This window comes from Phacochoerus africanus, chromosome 3 (genome assembly GCF_016906955.1).
Source record: "Phacochoerus africanus isolate WHEZ1 chromosome 3, ROS_Pafr_v1, whole genome shotgun sequence".
Taxonomy (NCBI): domain Eukaryota; kingdom Metazoa; phylum Chordata; class Mammalia; order Artiodactyla; family Suidae; genus Phacochoerus; species Phacochoerus africanus.
In genome coordinates, this window is record NC_062546.1 from 136,901,216 (window position 1) to 136,924,280 (window position 23,065).

Below are 23,065 nucleotides of genomic sequence, written 5' to 3' on the forward strand. Positions count from 1 at the left end.
GTATCTGTTAATCCCAAATTCCCAATTTATCCCTTTCTAGAAATAATCTATTTCTATTAATTAAATGCTTTCATGACTATTTTCAATCCCCAAATAAATAAGTTAATAAAAGGAAGTAAAAACGTTTTTAAAAACTTAGTTGTGCAATCGTAACTAAAAAATCACAGTGAAATTGAAAACCAAATAATATTTATTAACACTGAATACTGACAAATAAAAATCTCTGTGAAAGAGTTGGCCTTCCTATTTCTTTAATGATCTTTAGGTATTATTTATTGCAAGCACATAATGGTATACTAAACAAAGAGATCCCAGTTTATATACTGTATACTTTTCAGACAGTGACAATAATGTTTATATACTGTATAGGAGATTCCAGTTTATATACTCTATACTTTTCATACAGTGACAATAATGTTCAAGCGGCTTATTGCAAAGTGACTAATGATTAGTTTGGGTTAATGAATTCTTATTAGTGACTGGAAGCTCACTGAGTCTAGGCACCTTAACTTTTTGGTTTAGTGCCATATCCTGAAGGATCTGGAATATTTTGGGGCACAAAGAAGATGCTTAATAAAATATTGTTAAATGAATGAATTTTCTCTTTCAGGTAGATACACACACATACATAGAGTTAGGTCCTCAAATGTTCTCTCAATTAAATTAAAAAAAAAAAAAAAAAGAAAACACCTCTAATTTCTTGGAAGCACTCTAGGATAGGACATTCGATGTATTTGGTACAAAATGACAGTTTCCTTTCATGACCTGACCCTGATTCTCGGAAAACAAGGAAAACTTGCACAAGGAATAAATTATTCTCAGTCATACAAAAATCCGGTTGTCTTTAAGCAATATATAAAAATAACCAACCATTAGAATCCTTAACATCTATAACCCATTAAAACAGTTTTCTCTTCCTCCTCCCATCTAACATAAAGTCATTTACCTTTTACACACTAGTAAAAGTACTGTTAGACAGCTTCCAAAGTTACATTATTAGACAACTTCCAAAGAAATTATTTTATATATATTCTCCTCCAATCTTTGGCAAATAAGAATGTGCTTTATATTTCTGTTTGTGGAAAAGGTCAAATTATAGACTAATTAAAATGAGCTCCCTTAATGGAGTAATCATACAGAGTTAAAGGTAGTGATACTTGAGAAAGAACTCTGAACCCAAAAGGAATGAAACACTGGTTACACACCCCTCCGCCCCGCCCCAAGCATTCGTTCAGCACCTAAACTAACTTTGGACAGAGAAAAAAAATACATCAGTTCCTGTACTCAAAAAATTAATAATTATTGTACAATTTTACTCAACCACACATAAAAGTCCCAAATGTTTTCTTGTTCTCCCTTTCTCTTTAGGTGTCTTCAGTTTCATCAATGAGTACCCATTATTAATATCAACGGTGCTATCTATTAAGCTACAAGCTATGTATGCATTCTTAACAACCTTGTGAGCTGCAATTATCTGTATTTTACATCAAAAAGAACAAATTCCCAAGAGAAGAACTGACTTATCCTCAGTCACATAAACTGCAGATCTAAGTTTTAATCGAAGGTATTTCATTTCTAAGTCTATCTCCTTTTCCCAATACCATTCTGTTGCTTAATCTCCTACTGTGTGCATCCAGCACTGGCAAAATCACAAATGGAGATCTTAAAATTCTATTTGTAGTGACAGATCAGAAAGAAAAAAAGCAACACTGTGTGAACTTATCTAATCAATATAATTTATTGTTATTTTCTCTGGAACAGTATCTGAAAGAAGCACTGACTCACCAGAAGAAAACCATGAGACATGTATATGCTAAAGACAAATTCATCAGACCCATGGCTTTATGCTCTATAAATCTACAGTCCTTTCGAGTAAAGGAAATCACCTACATTCTAAAAAGTATATTTTGTGTCATCTGTCTGGTTTAAGCTACCTAAAATACTATTCCTGACCCTCCCAACTACCATGTATTTCATTTCCACAGAAAAGTAGCTAATCTAGTGTAGAAATACTGTACAATTCTTCCTCCCAAGAAACAACAGAAGGAAATGACAAAGAAATATACAGTAGTCTCATTTATATAAACTTTCCTTGAGGAAATAGGTGGAACTGGAAACAAAGCACATATAACATGCCAAGTACTGATGGTCAATACAGCATAAGTCTTAGCAAAGATTTTGTTCAAAAATAGCTCTTAGAATATCAAAGCCATTAAAACAACTCTTTTATAGCACAAGAATTCTGGTATAATAGGTGTGGTCCTGTTTTTATAAATGCCAAGATAAAGAAACTAAAATAATAATGACACATTCACTTTTTGACCCTAAAATAAAAACTAATCAGATATATGTATTGCAATGATCTCACAGAAAGTTCATTCCATTCTCCTTTTTGTCCCCCAAATTTCATAAGCACTATTCCCATCATTATTTTCTCAATCTCCTTATACCACTTTTCTTAAGGAAAACAAAGTAAAAAATAAAAACTAGAAAAGATAAAGAAAGTTATTTATATTTTATCTCAAAAGCCAAAGTAATCCTTTATTCTAATTATTTCCTTTTGATGGACTACTGCATATTTTCATGAATTATAATGTATCTGCGATATTTTAAAATACATCTGTACTTTAAGAAATAACAGCTAATTTTAACCAACAGCGTTTTTTACAATTCACTATGAAAACTGGAAGATCATCTTCATGTGATTCTACAAGAGTAATTCTCAAACAAAACCCCCAAAAGCCCTCAATCAAATGTAACCAGTCAGCAATTTAATACTCCATTCAATTTTTGTTTAACAACAGTTATATGTTGTTTTCTAAAGAGTTTCTCTTGGGCGGGGAATGAGTTTGGGCAGGTACATTTTTACAAAATGAAAACCATTAACAAATAAGTTACCCCAACAAACAGAATCATCAGAGTGAACCTTATGTCTTGAGAGTTTAACAACGTGACAATAGGCTGGAGGCAAAAAAGTCGGGGTGGGGATGGGGGTGGAGGAGATGGGTCAGTACCAATTCTCTGAGAAGGTTGAAACAGTAGGTCTAGTTGTCCATCTCCATATACATAGTTTATGGACTAACCACCGCAATCTGTGTCCGTACAAATAACTATCCTTGACAGGGTTAGTGAGTGATACGAAGGCATCCACACACTCCATTTAAAAGTCATAACTAGGTAACTCCAAGATTCTGCAGAAAACACTCACCCAAATTTAATTCTGAAGATTAATACATAATCATTCAAAATATAAAAATGGAATATAATTATACTCTTTCTGTTGAGTGTATAATGAGTTTGTGTAAAATAATTCTATTACTCACCTTAAGTTTTTTCCTTATTCCATCTGGTTCAGTAATTTGCTTTCTGAAGAACATATGCTTAGTGCAAGTAAACAAGACACCCCAGAAGTACATTCTCCTCTTCCTTATTAATGGCATCATTAAATCTGCCTATTTATAGTCTCGTCTATCTAACCTCATGGCCTACATGGATAAATGGATTTGTTTAGTTTTTAATCCTCAGCGTGTGCTTAGCAGCAATTAACCAGAGGGAGGTAATAACTTGATATATCTTTTGATCTTTAAAATATGATGACATTGCATTTTCTATTGTTTTGACCTATGTGAACCTTAAAGTACAATAAAATTTCTTTGCAAGTGAAATTTGGAAAAAATATATAACATTTATTTCTATAGAAAAGCTAAATTTGAATTATGCAAGGCATATTTCTAATGCTATCTAGAAACATAGCCCTTGTTTAAAAAATGTAACCACTCTGATTCTATTAAACAAATTCTTTTCTAGATTTAAGGTACATTTTATGATAACAAGTTGAATTATAATTTGAAACACACAAAATCTTTCCTAGGAACAAACGACCGTTATTTCTTCTCTATTTTCTATGGTCTTTGAAGACTTCTTTAAATACTGAACATCTATATCATAAGGAACACTTTTATGCACCATTGGTGGAAAGGTAAATTGGTGCAGCTACTATGGAAAACAGTATGGATGTTCCTCAAAAGATTAAAAACAGAACTACCATATGATCCAGCAATCCCACTTCTGGGTATATATCCTAAGGAAATAAAAAGAGGATATCAAAGAGATTATCTGTACTCATGTGTTCATTTTAATACTATTCACAATAGCTAAGATATGGAAACAACCCAGGTGTCTACCAACCCATCAATGGATGAATGGATAAAGAAGATTGGTATACAAACACACACACACACACACAGAGAAAGAGAGAGAGAGAATGGAATATAATTCAGCTAGGAGAAAAGAGGGAAATTCTGCAATTTGTGACCACATGAATGGACCATATTGGCATCATGCTAAATGAAACAGATCAAAGAAAGGCAAACACTGTATGATCACTTACATGTGGAACCTAAAACAGTCAAACTCAGAGAAACAGAGACTAAACAGTGTTACCAGTGGCTAAGGAGTGAAGAAAATGGGAGATGATGGCCAGAGTACAAACTTCCAGTTATAACATGAATAAGTTCTGGGGAGCTAAGGTACAGCATGGTGATTGTAGCTAATAACACTCTATTGTATACTTGAAAGGTGCTAAGAGAGATCTTAAATGTTCTCCCCATAAAAAATGAAGTAGTGGTTATACAATGTCATGGAGGTGTTAGTTAGAGCTATGGTGGTAATCTTTTTGCAATATACAAGCACCTCCAATCAACATGTTGCATACCTTAACCTTATAAATGTTCTATGTCAATTGTATCTCAATAAAGCTGGAAAAAAACACTTTCCACCGCAAGGCAATGCTAGCTCACATTTTTTCTTCATTTTACTTTTTTCTAAGTCACCAAACCTCCACAGATATTCCACCCCCAAATTTTAGCATACACAAGAAGACTCATTCTCATATTTCACCTAAGATTACATAATATCAAGCAGCTATTTAAGGGATAAGATTAGTCTGGTCTTTAAAAACAGAATGAAGTTCTGGGACACACATTTTTACAAAAGAAACATAGTATTCTAAGCAAAGTGATGAATCAGTTTGCATTCTTTGGTTAGTTAAGCAAGCAAAGTGATATGTAATCAAGTGCCAGCCAAGTCAGAATTTCCACTAGCAACTTCTTCACTTACATGCTGACAGTTAATTTGGGGTCTGCTCTAAGAGTAATATGTTAACCTTTTTTTTTTTTTTGGTTTTGTTTTGTGTGTGTGTTAATTCGTAAATTTGACTAAATGTTGTTTTTACTCACTACCTAAAAAATGGCTTAATACAGAGAGGACCCACACCAGGATGGAATAAGGGAAAGAGCACAAATCTAAGCATCAAAATGCTTCACTCTAGTTTGAATTTCTCTGTTAAGTAACGTAACACCTCTGAATCTCAGCTTTCTTGTTTTACTGATGTTGAATGAAGAAAACATCCAAAGTCTACTTTACAGTGTTCTTGTGAAAACACTAGATAAGTGTAATTATCATACTGCTTATTGAAATGTTCGTGATAAAAAAAAGATTTAAAAAAAAGTTCATGATAATCTGAAGAAACTTTCACCCCATTTTAAAGGCTGAAAGTTACCAAATAAGAACAGAAATGAATAGCAGTAACTAATTTTACATAGAAACAGTTTAATGAAGTAAGTATTATACTAAAATTTTTTCTCTAGCAAGCATAAATTACATCATTGCGCATATATTTAATGTGTCAAGGAAAATAAATTATGTAATTTACTCTCCAAAATATCAATTCTAAAAACCATAAATTCTTCAGTTTTTCTATAAAATTCTGACTAAATGAGTTTTCACACATGTTAAAAAAATTCTAAGAGTAATAATAGTTCAAAAGAAAATATTAGACTTTTTAAAAGCAGACAATTAGAAAATGTGAAATTATTTAAAAAGTTTTATGAATAATATATACTTACAATTCTTTCAGAAGTCTCTATGAAGCAGTACAGTTCCTTTGGCAATTTATACTTGGAAAATGCTAAACCAACTATCCAGTTCTATTACTAACTCTACTGTTTTTCATGTCTGTATGTGCCAGGCACTCCTAACCTCTGGCAAATATGTAAAAGAAGGAATTCACTGGTCTTACAAAATCATTCCAGGAATGACCATTTAACATTTTCACAGGTCCTTTTTCTGAAGAGAATATATTTTACATAGTAGTTTTAAAAATTAACTTCTTTCTAAGCAATTTAAAAACTAGAGAATTCAATGCTTTTGTCTCCTTTATAAAGTTATAAATGCTTTCAGATTCTCAACATAAGTTTATGCAAATGTTAAGCAACATCTCACGAGATAATTTAGTTTATCACTAAATGCTAGTGTTAAGAAACACATCTATATAATATTAAAGGAAAAATTATTTGTAGATAGTATGAAGAAAGCTGGGTATATGAAAATCAGATTTAAAGAAAAGACTAGGCATTTAATTTTGTAAGAAGGAAAAATGAAAAAGGTCAATTCTCTGCAGATACTCCAATTGTTCAAGGCAAGCACCATTTTCTACCATGGAAACCCCGATACAGCCAATGGAAGCTGATGCTTGAGTGACATGGCTTCGCCCCACTGGTCCAGAATGATATGAACCCTGATGTGAATGAAGTGGAATCAAAAGAGTGGATTTCACAGTTGGTCCTGTTATAAATCAAAGCTCATCTTTGGCAACAATTCAGATTTTTCTAGGATGTTCAAAACCAAATACAGATTATTCAAATAAAAACAATATAAAACTTTGATCCCAAATTATATGCCCCTTTCTTTTCACTAAGAAGAAGCATTATTTCTTATTCCATGTGTGCAATATTGAATCTGATGCAGCTACAGCCTAAAATAAATAAGAACTTCCACTGGGACTTCCTTTCCAATTTTGATGATACTCAGTGGTCTCTTAAGAGCTCTAGGTATTTTTCACCCATGTCCCTCCCCACAACAAAACCTAATCTTTAAAAGGGTATCTATAGTTTCCATTTCTATTTCCTTACCTCATATCCAGTCAGAAGTTCACACCCATCTGACTGCCATCCCCAAATCCCACTAAGATAAGGCTGTCCTGTGTTTTTATTATCAGCAGTGACCCTCATGTTATTGTGGATATTGGAGAAGAGACTTCTCTGTTCTTATCTCACTTGACTTCTTAGCAATATTCTAAACATCTGATGTCAATCCTGAAATCTTTGCCTGGAAGCAAATTCCCACATATCATGCATTCCAGTTTGCCAAGATAGCCCCAATCTTCCTCTGTTGTCCCAGCTTTAGTATTTAAAACCCAAATCCTACTCCACCCTCCTTTCATTCTCAGAGGCGTCCCCAGTTACACAATCAATTGCTTGGTCACCCTACAGGGTATTTGCCCTTTTCTTTACATCTGTTTGCTATCTAATTAGGCATCCTAAACCTGACAATGCCTAAGTGAAATCTTCGTCTCTCCTTGCTTAGTCTTTCTCAATAAACAACCTCGCTAAGGCCAAAAATCTAATAATTAAACTCTTTCCCTCATTGCCTACAGTTAGTTCATAATAGATGCTGAAGCCATATACTTAATCTCCACTGCAGCCACTCCAGGTGAACCCATCAGCCCCTCCCAGCCACACTACCATTACAGTCTCCCTGCCTCTGTGCTCACACTGCAACCAAAACTTCCAAAAACTTCCACGGTGATCATTTTAAAAAACTGAGAATGAATTTTAAGTCCTCCAAAGGCTTGCTATGGCTCTAAGAATGAATCTGAAAGTCTCATCCTGGTGAGTGAAGCTCAATAAGACTGGCCCTCTCAGGCTCTCTCAGTGCTTTCTGGTGCTCTCACAACCCTGGCTTGTTATCCCCGAGCCCTCCCAGGCTTAGCAGTTTTGCCTTTGCTGTTCCCAAGATCTGGAATGCTTTGCCCCTTTGGCTTTCCTCATCACTGAGATCCATAAAGACTTTCAGAGATCTTGTCTATAGAAGCAAACCAGTTGCTATCACATCACCCTATTTTAATTCTCTATGAAGCACCTATCGCTGTTTATTTTTTTCTTATGTATTTTGTTGGTCTGGCTGTCCTCTCCAAACCCAGCTCTCCTCAGAATTTAAATTCTGAGAAGAGATACTGTGTGGGTCTTTTCACTACAGGATATCTTTCAGCATCCCATAGACAATGGGGCCCAGACAGGCTGACACTTCAGAGCAGAAGGGTCGCCTTTGAGGACCTCTGCTAACAAAGGCCATTGGCTTCTCAGCAGAGACCTCACAGACTAGGGCTCTTCAAACAGCCATTGTCCCAGCAATTCTTTCCTTAAGAGGAAAGAAGACCTTAGGGGAATAGAGTGATACCAGTTCATGTGCAAAATTAAAAGCAGAGTAGGAGATCTGCAAGTGGTGAATACTGGTCAGGCTTCCACCTGTGAAAAGTTGTATGTTGCACTGAGCCCTAGGTAAGGCCTGTTGAGAGCAAAGCTCTCCTTGTGCACTTTTCATATATTAAAAGGTAAAACTATATATGATTACTTTTATTCCTTTTGCAATTTAGATACATAATTACAGCATCATTTCCCTGTCCTACAATCCAAGCAAAGTGCCGCTTTTGCAAAATGTGGGCAGTCTAGCAAGATACAGCTGATTACCTGGGCAGATTCCCAGCTTAGTCAATAATTGGCTATGTGGTCCAGGGCAAGTTAATTACCCTCACTCTGTCTTAGAGCCTTACCTGTGAAATGGGGTGGCAGTGATGCTTACTCAAGGGTTTTTCTGGGAAAATTTAATGGTAATATAGAGAAAGTCCTCAGCACAATGCCTGCAGCATTGAAATAGCTACACTTATTGAGGGTTCTAATGCCTCAAAGAGAACATAAGGAGACCTTTGTAGTAAACAATTTAGAAAGTGAAATTAGTTCTATTAATCCCTTAAAAAAAGGCAAATCAGTTAATATATTTTAATTTGCAAGCTATTAGTCAATTTTAAGATACACAAATGGTGTGTGTGTGTGTGTGTGTGTGTGTGTGTGTTTAAAGGATTCTGAGAGAGCCACATGGAAAACTTTTGAGATTTTTCATGAGGACTTTTTCTAGACCAACTTTCTTAGTGTGGCTTCCTCTTGGAAAATAATTAATAATTAAACGTTAGTAGAAAAGTTAAATATTATTTTCCTTGTCTCCCACGATACTGGGTTATGAGTTTTACAAAAACAACAGTGTCGTCAGCATATAGCATGGACAGGAGAAGCAGGACTCCTATTGATTTAGCAACCACTCCACTTTAGTGTATTTTCAACTTTGTGCCTTATTTAGAAGCCAAATACTGTTTACCTTGGGTGGTGCTGCCAGTGTCTCTGCTGGGCTAAGTGGAAATCCAAAGGCAGGGTAAGCAAAGACAGTGCAGATGCTGTGTTTTCCTGAAGACACGTTGTCACCTTGTGAGGTCTCTGGGCAAGAGGTAAATATCATTCCCAGTCAATAATTTGCTCTTCCACTTGGTCAAACTCCAGAACAGACACCCTTTAAGAATACCCTGCCTGCTGTGCATATTTTCACCTGGGTCTTTCTTTCATATTGGGAGAATTTTCTTTTTTTAATTTTTATTTATTTATTTATTTATTTGCTTTTTAGGGCCTCACTCATGGCATATGGAGGTTCTCAGTCTAGGGGTCTAATCGGAGCTACAGCTGCTGGCCTACACCACAGCTACAGCAACGCTGGAACATTAACCCACTGAGAGAGGCCAGAGATAGAACTCACAATCTCACGGTTCCTAGTTGGATTCACTTCCACTGCGCCATGACGGGAACTCCCCTTGGGAGAATTTTAAATAGACACATGCTTCTCCAGAATTTCACCAGCAGTGAGTAATGTGTTTTCTTCTATAATATCCTGAATCTCATAATATTGCATTTTAATTGTAAATGTAATTTCCACTACTTTAAAATCAAAAACATGAAAGTAAGATCCAATAGCTTCTATGTAGTTCGCCATGAATAATGCAGAGAGAATAGCCATTTATCTTCCTTGCATTAAGTTATTAGACTTTTTTGGGAGTTCTTGTCGTGGCTCAGTGGTTAATGAATCCAACTAGGAACCATGAGGTTGTGGGTTCAATCCCTGGTCTTGCTGAGCGTAGGTCGCAGATGCGGCTCAGATCCCGCGTTGCTGTGGCTCTGGCGTAGGCTGGCCGCTACAGTGGTTAGACCCCCAGCCTGGGAACCTCCATACGCTGCCAGAGCAGCCCAAGAAATGGCAAAAAAGACAAAAAAAAAGTTATTAGACTTTTTTAAAATCAAAAAGTCAAAAGTCTTTTCTTTTAGGTGCCTCATATCCATATGCAAAAACATCACAACAGTGGCCCATGTTCAAAGGAACAAAGTATGTGGATATTTAAGGAGAGGGGTAGGAACAGTTTTGTGTAAGGTGGTCGAAAATAAAATCGTTCCTAATGAGCTGCAGAAGTGTTGGACTGACATTTTAATTTTCAGATAAAAGGATGCTTTGGCTTCACCATGGCTCTGAGCAGCAGCTCACATTCACTGTACACTGACTGCAGAGCAGGTTCTTTGCAGAGTGCACCTCTGGCCCACTTTCATTCTTCCTTACAACCACCCACAAAAGGGCATTCAGCTTATTTGCAAGATGCTCAGGGGTAAGTGTCAGTGAAGTAGTACCGACCAAGGGGCCAGATTTGAACCCAAGCAGTCTGACTCCAGACCTATACTTTTATCCACTAAACTTAAAGTCAGATTTAATTCCAAATGTGCTCCAAATTAAGTCTTCCAACCTGATTTTGTTTCAAAGGGCTTCTCTGCGAGATAGCTTATCTACAAGCACTCTATGGTCAAAACTTTAAAAAAAAAAAAAAAGAAAGCATAAAGGAACTACACACAGAGAGAAAACCAATACAATAGACCTCTTTTCAATAAATCTCAAGAGCATAGCAAGGTATTCAGAAGACTATCCAGTAAAAGAAAAAAAGGGGGCGGGGGACTTATCCTTGTACTTTAGAACATTTTTCATTTAGATGATACTTTTAATTCTTCTGTTACTCTGCATTGCCTTTTACTTTTATGTTTTACAATTTTAGATTTCCACAGATTACAGAGTGTGAATAATCTTAATGGGAAGCATAGTTATAGCCATTCATGCTCAGTATTATAAAAGTTTAAGAAAATGCCTGGCCTACGTATTTCCAATTTTGTGAGTTTTTGGTTCCATTAATACAATTACTGTTTTAATATTATAGAAAATTTCTAAGGCAGAGCTTCCCATCCCTAAATAAACTTTCTGTTGGTTAATATATTTTTTAAAAAATACTCACTGATCAGAAAATCAGTCTAACAAACTGAATAGAAAAGTATTACTGTACCACTATATAAACTGAGCAATAAAGATCAAACCAGAGTTTTTCCATTATTTTGCAAGGTATGACATCAAAGTGTATACCTCAAAAACCAAACAGAAAACAGATTAGTGGGTTGCCAGGAGCTGGGGGAGGGAGGATGTGGAATGACTGCTTTATGGGTATGAGTTTCCTGTGGGGATGATTAAATGTTCTGGAGCTGGATAGTTGTGGTTGCACAATACTGTACATGTATTAAATGCTACAATACTTGTACATTAAAATGGTTAAAACAGGAATTCCCATTGTGGCTCAGTGGAAATAATCTGACTGGCATCCATGAGGACTCAGGTTTGATTCCTGGCCTTGCTCAGTGGGTTAAGGATCTGGTGTTGTCGTGAGCTGTGGTGTAGGTCACAGATGCGGCTCGGATCCCAAGTTTCTGTGGCTGCGGTATAGGCTGGCAGCTACAGCTCTGATTTGACCCCTAGCCTGGGAATCTCCATATGTGGTGGGTACAGTCCTAAAAAAATAATGTAAAATAAGATAAAATGGTTAAAATATGATTTATGTTATGTGTATTTCATTACAATTTTTAAAAAAGCAGCCAGATATTTTGACTGTTAATATAACAAGTAGATTTCTGATACAAGATTTATAATTCATAACAGCAATTAGGATATAAGTTATATGTCTATTAATATATCACTTATTAAATAATGTTTAACAAAAGTTGATCATACTAGCATGTTTGAAATAGTAAGAAAATCCACTGCGAGTGCAGGTTTTATCTCCTAAAAAATCCCAACATCCCAAAGGAAGTTATATTTAAAATAAAATGGTTAAGTTTAAAATGTTATCAGGGAGTTCCAATCATGGCTCAGCGGTAAAGAACCTGACTAGGATCCATGAGGATGTGGGTTTGATCTCTGGCCTCGCTCAGTGGGTTAAGGATCTGGCATTGCTGTGAGCTGCAGTGTAGGTCGAAGACACATCTCAGATCTTGTGTTGCTGTGGCTGTGGTGTAATCCAGCAGCTGTAGCTCCAATTTGACCCCTAGCCTGGGAACTTCCATATGCTGTGGGTGTGGCCCTAAAAAGCAAAAAAAATAAACATAAAAAAATAAAATGTTATCAATAGTTCAGTAGATTGTTTACTTTCCAATATTTTTTCTTATGTTATACAAAGGTTAAGCTTTTAGTATGTGATTATGATGACTATGTATTTTTGGACATCCACGGCAATAATCCAACGACAAATGCCAAAATTTCACAGGTCTTTCAGAAAAGCAGGATGTACACCTCTCTGGAGGTGGGCTGTGGCCCTGACAAAGGCCATCTAGTCAATTAGTGTCAGAAACACATGTCCTGTGTGGGGCTGGCCAGATCCAAACACTAAAATCTCGTCCTCCTTCCCAAACATTCTAAACACATCCAAGATTCAGAGATAATAGCATCAGACACTTTAATCTTGTAAGCAAGAAATAAAAAGGAAGTTCAAGCCATCAAACACTACTGATAGGAATGGATATTGTCACATTCTTTCCACAGGTGCCAAGCTAGGCCATGAAGAGGAGACAGCAAGACCAGGGTTCAGGCAGGAGAAGTAGCAGGTCCAAGTGGACCACTGTAATCTTCTCAGGGTTCTTTTCTCTCCTCAATTCATGATTCCTTTCATTCCATAGTATTCACAGCACTTAATTTTTTTTTTTTGCTTTTTAAGGCCACATCTGTGACATATGGAAGTTCCCAGGCTAGGGGTGGAATTGGAGCTGCAGCTGCCAGCCTATGCCACAGCCACAGCAACGTGGGATCCCAGCCGAGTCTATGACCCACACCACAGCTCACAGCAATGCCAGATCCTTAACCCACTGAGCAAGGCCAGGGATCAAACCCACGTCCTCATGGACACTAGTTGGATTCGCTTCCACTGAGCCACAGTGGGAACTCCCTCACAGCACTTAATTTTAAGGACTGACTAAAATGCTAAGCTTTCATTTCTACATGTTTTACATTCTCAAATAGACTTTCAGACCCTTAAAGAAGACAGTGCTATCACCACAGCCTCAGCGTGTAGAAGCCACACCATAGGCACTTGCAATGTTTATAATCCTAGATTGTCTTACTGTTTGTTCTATTTTCATGTCTGCATTTTGTATCTCTAACTAAATTTTAGTTCTGTCCTTTAAAAATAATTCCCCCAAGTTCCTTATACACTGCTAAAGCATACAGGAGGTGCTCAATCCACATACATAATTACTTTGCACAGCTGCTTCCATAAATTCCTTGGTGATGTGTGCATAACCATTGTCCAGAGCGCTGGATCTCTAAAAGACCAGTTCTAATGTTAACTCCTCTAAAAAGACATCCCTAATCTCACCCCCTCCCTCCCATTGGAAGATTGTAGCCCCCTGTCCTGTGTTTACTAAGCACTTTGAGGAGGCCATTCACTGGTGATCAGAGTGCAAAAGCTCTACATGATACTTATTACACATTTATCTACTTCCCTTCCTACACTGTGGATACCTTTAGGGCAGGAAATTTGTCATTTTCATTTTTCAATTCTATTGGTATCAGAAAAATAAGGGTATTTGGACATTCATGAGAAAACTTCTAGAGAAGCTCATGAATGAAGTAGTCAAAGAAGTAGAGAGCTGGGTTTTTTGTTTGGGTTTTTGTTAGGATTTTTTTTAGAAAGAAACAAAAAACAGAAAATAAAAACAAAAACAATGGGCAAAGGTCTTTCAGATGAAACAGGAAGAGAGACACTTCTAGCAGGGGAAGTTATACCAAACATTATTATGTGAGCTAGGAGCTCCAACAGTGAGAGACAATGTACTTGCTAGTAGTTACTATGGTAGCAAAAATAAACCTTGTACAGATAGTCCAGTCATCATTTAACTATGCTCCCTACTTGATGGGGGGTTTTCAGTGGTGGTTGAGCCTAAGAAAGGAAAAATAACATCTGAAGCTTATTCTCCTTTCTTTCAGAAAACAGGAAATTGATATACGGGCAACAGCTGAGGCCTTTCTCCATTAAAAATAGCTAGAGAACATCCTAACCCCCTCTTCCCAAAAGGGGGAATTTTCACACCAGCCAGGATAAGAGAGAAAGCTAAGGGTGATAAAGGGGCTGAAGTGAAGCAATAACATTAAAAAAGATAATAAATATAACTTTTCAGAGGAATGTAATATCTTGAGTTCAGTTTACCGTTTCCCTAAGTATAGCAATAATTCTAGTTAACAATGTTGACCTTGCTGCATGGAGAAAGGAATCAAGAATATTTGAACACATGGATTATGGTTCCTCGAATCTGGAGGGCTCTCTCTATGCTACATTTGGTGTCCCTTTTAACTGTCATATTCACAAAGTTATTTTTACACATGCAAAGGATGAGGCACTGCGTTAGAGAGTACAGGAAGTATATTAAAATATGCATTCCTGCCATAAATGCACACAAAATAACATGGCCTCAAAGCATCTTAAAAGTCATGCCAAATAAAACAGTGTATATATCTGGGTAGAAGTATGAAGAAAAACATCCTGGAGGAGGTGAGGACTGACAAGGTTTTTACTAGATATGAATGTGAGACGTTGAGGTTGACTGAGGGAGACTTTTTGAAAACTGAATGGATGTCCTAGGCATGAGCAGAGGCAGGCATAAACAGGGCTTGGAGAACAGCAATCAGCTTTGTTTATGGGGTGGTCTAGGAGGAAGAGTACAAGCAACAGCTAGTGATAACACTCATAAAAATAATAACTAGTCTTGAATCACACCAGAGAGACCTAACGAAGGGTCTTTATTTAACAGGTTCATCTCTCTCAGGCCCATAATCCATAACCACTACCTGGAGTGGCTTGAATGTCACTCTCCCAGGTTCTTATCAATCCCTAGCCAGACACCATTCTATTGCACTTTGGGAACTGCTATCTAATTAATTCCCAAGGAGCACAGTACACAGTTCTTAATATCTTCCATATATCAATTTCTAGAGAGAATTCTTTGCCTTAACACATATTCCCTTTCCCCCAACTATGCCATCGCAAACTTGATTCTCTCTCTGACTCTGTAGATGAGGAAAAGGAACCAGAGTCAGCATTTTCCTGAATCCCTTCTGCAGCTTCCACACTAACATAACACTAACGTATTCCTCTAGTTCATTAACAATCATGCCTCTTCTTCCAAGGTTCTCCCAACTAGGTGTATTGCCACTTTATCCATTTCTCCATGTTTCCTGAGAAATTTGACATCTGGCTCATAGTAAACTTGCCCTTCCTCTTGCTGTCAGCTCTCTGTAAATGTCAGTGCCCATAGTGATGGTTCATTCAACATCCTACTCTAGTACACCAGCCTCCTTACACCCGTACTCCATCACCACAGGACCTCATCACTGTCTTAAAGATTGACCCATCAGATATACTTTAATACCTTATCCGATGATTATAATTTCTTATAACTCTTCTACTGCTGAGTCCCCCACTCTGTGAACTTAATCCCTCAAATAAATGCTATAACTTCATTTACTTGCCATCCACCATAGATTTCTTTTCTTTTTTTTTTTTTTTGCCATTTCTTGGGCCACTCCCGTGGCATATGGAGGTTCCCAGGCTAGGGGTCTAACTGGAGCTGTAGCCACCGGCCTACGCCACAGCAACTCGGGATCTGAGCCGCGTCTGCAACCTATACCACAGCTCACGGCAACGCCGGATCCTTAACCCACTGAGCAAGGCCAAGGATCGAACCTGAAACCTCATGGTTCCTAGTCGGATTTGTTAACCATTGCACCACAACAGGAACTCCAGGAACAATTTTTAAATTACTTAAGGAATATAACATTAGTCGGATTCGTTAACAACTGAGCCACAACGGGAACTCCCACCATAGACTTCTTGGTGAATCACATGAACTATACTTCCACCTACAATCTCCATTACTTTGCATCCTTGATCTCCTGGCTTATGGCTCATAAAATCTCAACTTGGAATTACTATAATAATACTTTATACTCCTATAGGGGCTTCTGAGGAAAGTAAACGCTGCAAAATTGTTCTACTATTGATTTCAGACTATCCTCTCTTATGATGTAGTTATTCCAGAAATAACTATTAGAATATGAAAATGTAAGAAATAAACTATTAGAATTTGAAAATGTAAGAAGCCCTTTCTTCACATGGAATAAAATATCAGCCACTGTAACAGACTCTTGTTAGTGGCTTTGTTAGTAACCACTTTATACTTGTACAGTTTAAGCAGTTCTGGTGACTAGATGGGATTGATTCCTGCCAGCTAGCCATGTAAGTGGGCCTTAATGGCCTAAAACAAGTAGCAAAATCTCACAACCTTATTACTATGGATTGGCAATAACTCAGGCCCAAACCAATTTGAGGCTGGTGTGACTCTGGCCATAGGAACTGCTGTGGAGACCATGGCTTAGAGCTGGTCTAGAGTGAAGCCCAGGAGTCTTTTTGACAATCAGGGGAAGAGAGATTTTCTTCCCCCAAAAAAACTGATGTGCAGATGTGACATTTGAACTGCTGCATCCACTGTGCTACCATGCACTGGAAAGCTGGGGTTCCAATCAACTTTGCATCTTATTTTTCTTTACATCTAAAAAAAGATAACAGTAACTTCCATGGGGATTAGGAATATTACATGAGATAGATGCAGAGAATATGCCATCAGGTTACCCAAGCCCACTTTCTCCCTCCAGTAGCACCCGCTGGTTGGAAGACTGAGATAGGAGGTGCTATAATTTGGGCTGACTCAGTGTTATGGTTGGTGGCATGTTGAGCAAACGTTTGTCTAGGAAGAAGAGAAAACTGGAGGTAGCTATTGAAGGGAGTTAAAATGACTGACCCTGGGGTTTAGGTAGAACAAAGAAAGAAATGCCTAAGAACTCAGATAACTAAAAAAGTATTAAAATGTTCAAGAGATGTAAAGAGCAGAAGAGATGAGTAGGAAAGAGAAGAGGATAAGAATCTACAGAGTGAGTGAAATTTCTGTATTTATCCTTTCAGAGGTATGCTCATTCCAGTTAGTAACAAGAGAGATGGTTGGCAGGACTATGAGAGAGGGGGTGTTTTTGTTTTTAAAATTTAAAAAAAGACACAAAACATTAAAATAGGGTACTGGATGAGTCAAATACACCATCTTAATAGAGATCATGATGACAGCTTAGAGGGAACTGAGAAAAACTGGTGGGAAATGGGGAGCTATAAATGTAGTCAAGTGTTTGGCCAAATGGCATCAATCTGCAAGGTGGTGGAAACTGGTGTCCATCTCCAAGGTAGTGAGGTTTTTTGATTTTTTATATTCCCTCTGACAAGAATATAGAATAATATGAATCAAAAATAGGGCACAGGGAAAGGCTAGTATGAATATGACCTCTGGGTTCAGGAGAATGACTGTCTTCCAAAGGAAATGCAATACTCTTCAAGAACACGAATAATGTGGCAAGTAGAAGAGGTATAAAGTTGTATGTGTTACCAAGCAGACAGGTTCAGAGGGTACAGCTGAATACTTAGCTGATCCATTAATTCTCAAAAGTGCGTGTGCATGTGTATTTTCTTTTTTTTTTTTTTTTTGGTCTTTTCTAGGGCCGCACCTGCGGCATATGGAGGTTACCAGGCTAGGGGTTGAATCAGAGCTGTAGCTGCTGGCCTACACTACAGCCACAGCAACGGGACCCAAGGTGTGTCTTTGACCCACACCACAGCTCACGGCAACACTGGATCCTTAACTCACTGAGTGAGGCCAGGGATCAAACCCGCAACCTCATGGCTCCTAGTCGGATTCATTAACCACTGAGCCACGAGGGGAACTCCAAAAGTCTATATATTTTTAGCATCATATTACTTCTATTCAGATTTCAGAATAGGTGAGAAGATTAATTTAATTATTACTTAAATATCTACCTGAAAACCTGTAATCAGCAAGCCTATTCCTCACATCAAAATCTAGATTGTAATTGCAGATATTCTCTCTGCAATTACTCCTTTTACAAGACATTTTTGAAACTAAGTAATAACTGAGTGCAACTTGATAATTCTCTGCTAAGATTACTACTTACTTTCCTGCCCTTGAGTTGATGGATATTTTATACATACTGGGACAATTACATAACTGTGAATACTTCCAAAACAGCCAGCTGTTTTTTTAGCTTACCAGTTTTTTCTTATACTCAAATGCATTGAAAGGAAACAGATGAAGGTGAAAAAATATAAATTTCAAGATAAAAATATGAATACAAATTCTCTATAATTAAACATGAACAAAAGACTCCATAGTCAATTTTTTCTCTTAGGAAGAGAGAGGGAAAAAAAAAAAATGGAAAGACTACACAAGGAACTCCAGAAAAGAAAACATGGCTTATATAACACAGCATCCGTCACTGAGAGAAAGTCTTGGAGGACATTCTACTTCTCTCTAGAAGCCAATTCAGCTTTTGACAGTTTTAGGCATTTAATCTAAAAACAATGCCAAAAGACACAATTTGAGCTTAGAAATAACTTCCTTTCCACACTTTTGCATAACTTAAACTATTGCCTTATAATGCACTTTCCAAAAGATAACTCCCAACAGAAATCTCTAGGAAAACTCACATCTAAATTACTTTCCATTCAGAGAAAAAAGGTATAAAAATAAGCAAGTTTATACTGTACACACACTTTATTCTCTGAAGTTTACCTCTGAAAAATTACTCTGAAGAATTCTCCCCTAGAGATAAAACAGATTTAGGACGCTCTTCTAGAGATATATCGCTAACTACTTTTTTTCTGGTACTTTGGGATTAAGAACTAGAGTTTAGCTCTAGCATCCCTTGTTCCCCTTGTTGTAATATTCAACCTCTCAAATTAAAAAAAAAAAGTATAACTGCACTTATTAATCAAATTTTTTTTTTTTCTCTTTATGGTCACACCTGCAGCATATGGAAGTTCCTGGGCTAGGGGTTGAACTGGAGCTGCAGCTGCAGGCCTACGCCACAGCCACAGCAACACCACCTCTGAGCTACATCTGTGACCTACACCACAGGTTGGGGCAAGCCTGGATCCTTAGTCCACTGAGTGAGGCCAGGGTTCAAACCTGCATCCTCATGGAGATATGTCGGGTTCCTAACCTATTGAGCCACAACAGGAACTCCTCAAATATTTCTTCTGAAAGTATTTATTCACTGAAAGTCTTTAATGGCAGGGTTAAATAAAGATCTTTGTGGTTATCGGAGGTGGGGGTGGGAGGAGGGGGGAATTGGGTAAATGTGGTCAAAAGGTACAAACTTCCAATTACAAGATAAATAAGTATTAGGGATGTAATGTACAACATGATTAATATAATTAATGTCTCTCTATGTTATATATGAAAGTTATAAAGAGAATCCTGAGTTCTCATCAAAAGGAAAAAATATTTTTTCTTTTCCTTTTATTTTATATATATATATATATATATGAAATGATGAATGCTCACTAAATCTACTGTGATAACCATTTCATGATGTATCTAAGTTAAATCATTATGCTGTACACCTTAAACTAATACAGTACTATACATCAACTATATCTCAATAAAATTGGAAGGAAAAACAATGAATAAACACCCTAACAGCAAACAAATTATATCCATAAACTGATTATATATGATGGCAGTTTCTCAGAAATTATTGTTAGGAAAAAAAAAAAATCTTGTCACCTGTATATGTACCCTCTCAAAACACTGGAAAGATCATAAAAAAATCTTCCACAGGACACAGGACCAGAAAGGCCCAAGGGAATATTTTAATGAGGGTCAGAGCGAGGAAGGTCAGGAAATGTGGTCATGGAACACAAAGCAAGGTCTCATTCACCCCGGTGATCCTTTTTTAATGGTACTAATGGTATGATAGACATAATGGCACTCAGCCTCCACACCAACTCTCTTCCTGTATGACAGAACCTGATGCATTTCTTTTCCAGGATCCCTTGCAACAAGGGGCCACTAGTGAGATACTCAGACATGAGGTTAGGAAGGAGAAAGTGGGCTTGGCAAGGTTCTGAGACATTGGGATTTGCTGCCACAACACCCATGATCCAGTAACTAATTTCATGGGTGTTAAAAAGCAAAGCATAGGAAGCTTTTTTGTTTTTGTTTTTGTTTGGCTAACATGAATCCAATATACAGAGAGAGGATTTTGAGCAACCATTTGCAGTAAGGTTACTGTGCTTCCTGGACCACAGCTATGCTCCAAGGGCAGCTTCTCCACCTTCCAGACTGTGGCAGAGGCAGCAGTGTCCCACCCCACCCCCACAACCAGGCCAGATAAACAGTGTTCCAACACCTGAAGGCCTAGCCTAGGTCCTGAGTCTCCAAACTGCCAACACTTTTACAAGTATATTCCCTTTTCTTTCCTATTTAGAACAGCTAGTTTTTCTTTCATGTTCTAAACCTGAAAATTGATAATACACATTAGTATTAAGATATTTAAAAAGAAAAGTGCTCAATTTTTTCTAAATCCCAAATTCTCCTGAATAAACACACGAGAGAGGCTATTTTAACTCAGGAGCAGATTCACTTTCCAAGCCAATTTGCACTGGTTCCTGAAAGAAGAGTTAGGGTCTCAGTTATCTCATAATTGAAAATGGTCAGCTTTTAAAAACAGGACTAAGAAACACACAACTTCAAAAGACCTAGGGCCAAATTCAGACTCCATTACTCACAATGTGATCCTGGGCAAATTATTTAATTTCTGTGAGCCTCGATTTCCTCTGTGTTCAAGTAGAGTAGCACTAACCACACAGAAACACTACTCGACACTACGTATTAAAATTACATATGTAAAGTCCCTTAAATATTAGATGTCATGGGAAGAAAAAGAATTTTCTTTTCAAGTCAATTAAAGGTTCTTTTGGCTCAATAAAAATTTCGAAATGGAGTTCCCACTGTGGCACAGCAGAAATAAATATGACTAGTAACCATGAGGTTGCAGTTTCGAACCCTGGTCTCGCTCAGTGGGTTAAGGATCCGGTGTGGCCGTGGGCTATGGTGTAGGTCGCAGATGCAGCTTGGATCCTGCATTGCTGTGACTGTGGTGTAGGCTGGCAGCTACAGCTCTGATTTGACCCCTAGCCTGGGAACTTCCATATGCCACAGATGCGGCCCTAAAAAAAAGAACCTTCAGGAATATTTAAATTTTTGAAATGTCCATGTTTTACTAGTGCTTTGTGTATGGAGAGAACACTTTAAGCACATACTCTTTTTCTGTGGAGATCCTGCCCTCCGCCAACTCCTGCCCTGAAATCAGTATTTGGGAAGATTAAATGACCTGCTGCTGCTCCACCCCAGGGTTAATCCCTTCCATGGCCTACTCTCTGCCAGGTCTTTCCTTGGAGTGGACATTCCATGGGAAGACACACCCTGCAGTTCCCACCCATAAACACTCTTACCACAAAACTCCTTTCCTATCAGGGATCACTACTCAGCCCAGGGTGAAAAATAATCACCAAGTCTACGTTCTGCTTCTTATTTCCAAAAGCAGTCTAGGGGTAATAAGCTCCTAGACCCCCCCCCCCCACCGAGGGGCAGAAACTCTTAAATTTATCCTTATGAGCGAAACCCACCCCAAGTAGAATGTGATTCAGGTCTCGGAACACCCGGTTTATTCCTTTCTGGGGTGACTTGTACACTATTTAAATTACAGAAATAAATGGAACGTTTTTGCAGGTGGAACAAAACTCTGCTCCAGGTCAGTGGTTTATAAACCTTTTTAGAGAAAGATTCTGGACTTTTCTTTAAAAAACAAAAGAAAGAAGTGATTTATACTTCTTAACATTACAGCATCATCAAAACCAAAACTTTTACAAATGTGATATATTTTAGCTAATGAGACTTTTAATTTCAAGTTGTTAAAACAGCTTTTACATAAGTTATTTACTCAATCATGGTTAGGGTTCCCCCTGCCCCAAATCATATGGTTTTTCTATTTACAAGCACCAGTTCAGAATGAATTTTAAGGAAGTAACTGCAGAACTCTTTGTTAAGCAAAAGAATTGTTTGCCTTTTTCACGTGCCAATTTCTTTGAAAGGAAAAATCCAAATCTCAAAACTGAAGTTGAGCCACCGCCTTCTCATCTGTATCCTGGTGATAGTACCTATTCTTAACATTATTGTAAGACTTAAATTATGCATACCCAAATCATTCCATAGATGTAAGATAAAAAACCTGCACTTGTCTAAATGCTACATATGAAGGGTAGAAGGAATGCCTCTTGAGTTTCAGAGGTATCTTAAACCTGGGGGAGGTCCTGGGAGAATTTTCAGAAGTATACAAATAAAAGTTCATTTCAGGTGATTTGGGAGAGGGGGTGGGTAGGGAAGACAAAAATCAGATAAGGAAAATGCTGAAGTCCTTAAAAATCCTATGATGCCATACTTAGAACTCTGACATTTCAGTGACCCTTTAATTTAGCCATAGTGATGGCCCAACCAATGTCATACCATTTGGCAAATTCCACTGTTCAGTCAGGTGCACACTCCTGAATAGTGCAGTCAGAGATGGAGGAGAAAGAATAGGACTGACCAGGCTTAGAACAGATATGGCACAGGTACTTAAGCTCCCAGGAATCACAAGGAAATTTCATCCCCTATACAAAGTGTGATGGTTCAAAGAGACACCTCCCCTTGCACTCCACCCTCTCTGCTTTTGGTTGCTCTAATGTTTTCTCATTAATTCAATACCCTTTATACATAAAAGCAAAAGACATTGTTAAACTCACAAAATCCTTTCCCCACCCAACAAGTATTAGTATTTA

The 23,065-nt window shown here is 37.5% G+C and overlaps 1 protein-coding gene across 6 annotated transcripts in view; it reads right to left on the reverse strand.

The window, feature by feature from the left end:
- COBLL1 (cordon-bleu WH2 repeat protein like 1) overlaps positions 1-23,065 on the reverse strand; it is a 151,289-nt gene that overhangs the window by 80,363 nt on the left and 47,861 nt on the right. For 5 of the 6 annotated variants that reach the window (XM_047772757.1, XM_047772755.1, XM_047772760.1 and 2 more), the window contains exon 3: positions 9,271-9,386. The exons of the other annotated variant lie outside the window; for it this stretch is intronic. In XM_047772757.1, coding sequence (XP_047628713.1) covers positions 9,271-9,386 — 116 coding nt within the window. The remainder of the gene's footprint in view (positions 1-9,270; positions 9,387-23,065) is intronic. 6 annotated transcript variants of the gene reach the window in all.